Source organism: Chrysoperla carnea, chromosome 4 (genome assembly GCF_905475395.1).
Source record: "Chrysoperla carnea chromosome 4, inChrCarn1.1, whole genome shotgun sequence".
Lineage (NCBI taxonomy): Eukaryota > Metazoa > Arthropoda > Insecta > Neuroptera > Chrysopidae > Chrysoperla > Chrysoperla carnea.
The window spans coordinates 5,647,668-5,653,667 of NC_058340.1; the positions used below are offsets into that span (position 1 = coordinate 5,647,668).

Sequence of the window (6,000 nt, forward strand, 5' to 3'; positions counted from 1 at the left end):
CTTTTAGCAAAATACGAGCGGTTCCCTTCATTTTCCTTTATTTGTAACATATTTAAGTATACTAAAACTTCGAATGTAAAATTCTTCGGATATAAAAATAAAATTAGTGGAGATAAAAATAAAATAAGCTACCGTGATTAAATAAAGTAATTAAAGTTTATTATGTATCTATTTTTTATACAATTCAGTCTATTAAAATAAAAAGTTTAATATAAATCTGTAAATGAGGATAATTTAAATTGTTGAAGATCACATTTAGAACTATGTTCGTCACATTTTGTAAGCAGTTGGTTCACAAATATTTCTTTCTCGGTATTTTGCCTAAAATATAAATAAATATAAATTTAACTCTTGTAAAATATTTATTTTTTTGAATGTCATGTCATCTGTTGTTAACTCATTTGAGGGACACAAAAGTGTAAAATTTAACCTTTCCTGAAAAACGTTTTTTGTGAAAAATCGTAAACTTACTTACTTAAATATAAAATCAATCATTTCACAAATTAATCCGCAATTATTTAAGTCATTATTTAAATATTTGCATATATAATTGAAAATACAAAAATATTCGGTGAGCCCATATCTGAAACAAAAAATATGCAAAGGAAATTATAAAAGAAGGGAAAACAAACAAATGACTAAGTTAATTGTTGAAATATCATGTATAGACAATGTTGATTATGCAATCGTTTGATTTTTTACGCCATGTAAGTAAAGAAAGTAAGCCACTCTTAGATAGCCCCACATACATACTTGTCACAAACACATAAATGATATTCCCAAATAATACATATTATAATTTGCGCCCTCACGGGTAAATAGTGAAGTTTACGAAAAAATGTTTCAAACAAAAGTTGTTTATTTTTTTAGTAGAAACATCTTTTACATGCAAACTTTTGTTCTGTCTCTAACAGTTTACTAGGTGAATCCTACGGACCTAAGCCCCAATTGACCTATGTTGCTCATTTACGAATTTGATCTCACTCCCTGAACATGCTATACGCCCTGAACATGCTATAAAAAATTCAACCTTTGAATGCAATCTTTGATTGCTTATAACTTCTTCGGTTTTTAATCAATTTTAATTTCACTTTCAAATGTCATGGTATTAAGTCTAGTTTTACATTTTTATGGGTAATACGGCCAATTCGACACCAGGATTATCCCCTATTGGTTCTGCATTCGGAAAAGCTTTGAACACATTCACTCAACGGCAATTTAAATATCCACAAAAACAATCTTTTAGGATTTTAGAAAAGTAAAATTTGTGTAAACTAACCTCATAATATAGTCCTCTAAGGCATTAGAAATGTCTCGTTTTCTTACAAATGATTTATCTGGATAAGGCTTATGCGGTACGTCCCAAGTTACTTTAAATCCTGTATTTTCAGCTACAATTGTAGTGTGTGGCCAAACATTACTTTTAATACTGATTCTTAGCTGAAAAAAAAAAGAGAAACAAGAAAATTTTTATTACAAGCAAAACTTTAAAAAACTTTAAGATCGCTTACAAAAAATCTACTCTTATCACGGTAAATTAATTGTCTTTTTTGTCGCATTCCATTCCCCATATATATGGTTGACATGAATGATACAACAATAATTAAAATGCTCAATACATTCATTGTTATGAATCGATTGTTGATATATCCAATATGTTCATTGTTATTGATCAGATAAATATGACATAATTTAAGGTGAATGGTTAAAAATAGGGCGATTAAAAATAGCTATAACATTTGATTTATGAATACTCAGACAGTCAAGTAAACTATACTTGGTGTTAATTATATAATTCTACTTTGGTGACAAAAGAGAATCGCATATTTACAGTTAGATTTCAATTAAATACTGTTGGTATTCAAAGAAGTAATCCGTTCATTTTAAAGTGGTTCGGTTGTTTTCGCAAGTACGTTAAATGTCCATTCTTTTTGCGGTAAATGATAGTTCAAAATTCCTTGATCACAATAAACGCAGTTTTGGGGCCTCTTGTTACGAAACTATTCATAGTAAAACCTCAATACCTACAGATACTGAAAAGCCACTTCTAGCAGCCCTATGAGGCAGCCATGTGTGGCCGGGTTGGACTACCCTAAATTTTTAAGGAGGGTAAAAATAAGACTTGGAGGGTAAAAATGGACATGGCTGCCACACAGGGCTGCCAGAAGTGGCTTTTCAGTATCTGTTGGTATTGAGGTTTTACTATGAAAAGTTTCGTGACTTTTGAAATAACCACCTAAAATTGGTCACTGGGTGTCCCTCTAATAAGAATAAAATTTTCCGATAGCTGCCTTGATTTTGGAAATATCAAAAGCTAAATAATTAAACAAAATTTGCAATTTTTAATATTTTGAAAATTATTCCAGATATCGAAAAATTTTAATCGAACTTTTCGTCTTATATTGTCAAGTTATAAAATAATTCAACAATAAAATTGAAAAAATATATAGTTTTTAAATTTGTGTCCTCATTACCGTGCTCATACCTCCTTAATTAGTCGGGCACAACGGTTTTTTTTTTTTTTTTCAACAATTTATTAAGGTTCCTAACTTTAATTTAAATAGTTTTTGATTTCCACCGACTAGTTTTGAAGAAATTTAAGAAAACATATCCATCTACTGTTTTATCATAAAACTAATATTAAATTTGTCAACTTTGGAAGCCATTTATTTATTTAAAATTTAAATAATCGGACAACCCCCTTAAAATTTTCAAAATTGATATAGACTTTTTATTTAAAATTAAATTAATCAAGCTTTTTATTTAAAATTGCCCTGGCGCACGTACATCCGGACGGACTAAAAAGTTTAGCCTTAATGGCTGATCTTTACTAATATTACAAATGCAAACGTAATTGTCTGTTTGTCCGCTTGAATTTCATGGCTTAACGGCTGAATTAGGTATTTTCATGAAAATGAGCACATGAAATTAAATAAATTCTTTGATATACATAAAATACCAAATAAATTTTGATTTTTGCCCCATTTCCTAGATCAATTTTGTATTATATAAATACGTATTTCGACTATCAAGTAGTCATGATCAGTATGAATTAGCTAATTGTAATTATATTTTGGATAATTTAATTTAGATAAAATTTTAGTGTGAGGGTAGAATCAATTTTTGGATTTTAATACATAACTACAACAAAAAATTAATTTTTTTGAAAAATTACCCAAATCTGATCTACAATGTTAACATAACTGAAAATTAGTATGATCGAAATTTAATATTTTTGTTTGTTCAAAATTTTGTTCTCCAGAAAAACTTGAGTTTTTATACTTGACGTGACGTAATCAAAATCAAATACAATTGATTTTGCATTTGATAGAGCAAATAGGAAATTTATCAAGTTAATTTTTCAACAAGATATACAAAAATTTTCTGGAATTTTCGTTTTCATTTTAAACTAATAAAAATGTTTAAATAATTGGCGTAAAATTTTTTTGCTTCGTGGAACTCTTCTTATATATATACCTAACAAAATCACGTCAAAAAAGTTAAAAAAATTTTAATACTTTGTTAATGATAATTTTTTAAACTTTTTTTGACATGAACTTGTTGAAGTACCATCCACAAATGTTTTCTGCAACAAAAGTTACTAATTATAAAGTGATAAAAAAGTAACTGTACATTATTCAAATCTCAAATATTTACAAATTGTTATTGAAGTTTTTTGTGTGCATAATTGCAATACAAAATAAGAATTATTTAGTTGATTGTGTACTCAAATTATGAATTCATTTCATATTTAACACTTAATTTTATTGTTTTGTGTTAAATCATAAAAGTCTTTGATACCACCATCTTTTAGAAATGTCTCGTCAATCATTAATATACATTTTGTATTTTATTATAATTGCAATTGCTGAATGTTATCCGTACAAATTTAATTCAATATTTAAGAATCGCGATAAAAGATCTTTAATATATCCAGAAGGAGATCCATACATTCAGGTGAATTTTAAACGATTTATATTTTTTTAAATTTTAACTTCTTTTTGTAATAAACTGACTATTAATTTTATGTTTATTTTTCCAGTATATTTTAGGTATTGGTTTACCAATTGAACTTCAACAACAGAGTATAACCATTGGTACTGTTGGGAAATTTACATATAGAGTTCCAAAAAATAGTTCTATATTTACACAAAACTCTGTTGTAACACAAAAGCGTAAAAAACGTGCACCACCATTAATTCGATGGAATATTTATGATATACTTTCGAAGGCTGCTGAAAGGTAATTGGAATAGATTGTCCATATTTTTTTATCAATCCAGGCAAGCGATTTTTTAATTCTATTGTAAAGGTCTTTAAATATAAATTGGCTTTGAACTAAAGTTAATTTTTATGTGCCGTTTGGTTTTTGAGAAATAGTGATCGGTGAGCGTTCAATAAACATGCTGATTATGCATGATTATTTACTTGACTTCTAGCAATTTTAGGCCTCCCCCCTCCCTAAACTTTCAGAATTGATTTAGTCTTTGGCCAATTTCATATAAAAAAAATTAGGTTTTTTATTTAAAATTGCCTTGGTACATTCTTAAGAATGAAATTGAGTGACTAGTATTTCCGCCAAGCATTGCTTATTCTTTGCTGTATTTATACGTCGCTTCTATCGCCGAAAGATACTATTCTTCGCGGCATAGTCTGTTTGTAGATAGGATTATAGATACGATTTTACATTTTTAGGGGTGGCAACTATAATATCATATTTTGTACAGTTTAGGTTTGGGTGGCAAGGCCTGTGTTCTTTTAACCATTTGTGAGACTGCTGAGACACCATTCGATCAAGATCATGGTATGATTGAAGAATTATTACATGTAGTGTTCACGTAAGTTTTTTGATTCGATTTATTGCCTTAAAAATGTCGTTACATTAATATATTTATTAATATTTTTATATATTTTTTCATTTAGACCATCAACTACATCAGAATTAATTTCAAGCCATAGTGACAACGAATATTTCGCAGCTGAAATGTATGGACGAAATGGTGAAAATTGTAAAAAAAAATTTCCTGATTGTCAAATTCATTTATTAGATTTGTATACTCGAACTCGTTAAAGCTCATAGCCATAGGTGTCACCAGGATCAAGTTTTGATTTGGAGGGGGGCACCAATAGTGAAAATGAGAATTGGTTGGTTAAATCTGCCATTCTTAAAAGTCATAATAATAAATAAAGATACTAAGAAACGTCAACCTTTTCTTAAAATTGTAATCAAAATTATAAAAACAGTTTCTATTCTTTAAAAAATCAGCCTTTCTTTAAAATTATAGTAATAATAATAAGAGTAACTAGTGAAAAACAAACAATTATTGCCTTGCATATTACATATATGCATGGTATAAAAAACTGACCTTCAATACAATAGTATAAAACAAAGTCACTTCCTGCTGTCAGTCCCTATGTCCCTATGTATGCTTAGATCTTTAAAACTACGCAACGGATTTTGATGCGGTTCAAGAAGAAGACTTTTATGTATAATACATCAATACTAAATCAACACATAATAAAACAAAGTTGCTTCCTGTTGTCTATCCCTATGTCCCTACGTCCCTATGTATGATTAGATCTTTAAAACTATGCAACAGATTTTGATGATTGATGTTTTTTCTAATAGATAGAGTCTTTCAAGAGGAAAGTTTTTATGTACAATACATGCATAATATATTAGAGAAAAACTGATAATTTTAGAGGTTAAACGAAATTGTGAACAAAAGGAGGGTAAGTGACGGCATATGAAGTGAAGGTTATAGCACAATAATCTTTCTATTTAAAATTAAAGGTGCCCAGCGAAAAGGGTAGTTCACAGTTAGTCTTAATGCAAATCTAACATGTATACTTGCAAATTTTTCGACCCACATGAGTCCTACATCTGAAATCAGTTCAACTGTCTTTTCTCTTTGGCCATCAAAGTCAATCAGGTTAGCCTATCCTTGTAAATAATGATATAAAAAATATCTGCTGGATTCGCATTCGAAGCTGCAACGTC

General features: G+C 28.8%; 1 protein-coding gene across 1 annotated transcript; it reads left to right on the top strand.

Moving 5' to 3' along the window:
* The first annotated feature begins 3,816 nt into the window (after positions 1 to 3,816).
* LOC123297726 lies at positions 3,817 to 5,070 on the top strand. The gene is made up of 4 exons (XM_044879486.1): positions 3,817 to 3,957; positions 4,043 to 4,242; positions 4,727 to 4,837; positions 4,923 to 5,070. Exons 1-4 carry the CDS (start codon positions 3,817 to 3,819, stop codon positions 5,068 to 5,070), a joined length of 600 nt encoding a protein of 199 aa, XP_044735421.1.
* Positions 5,071 to 6,000: the final 930 nt, after the last annotated feature.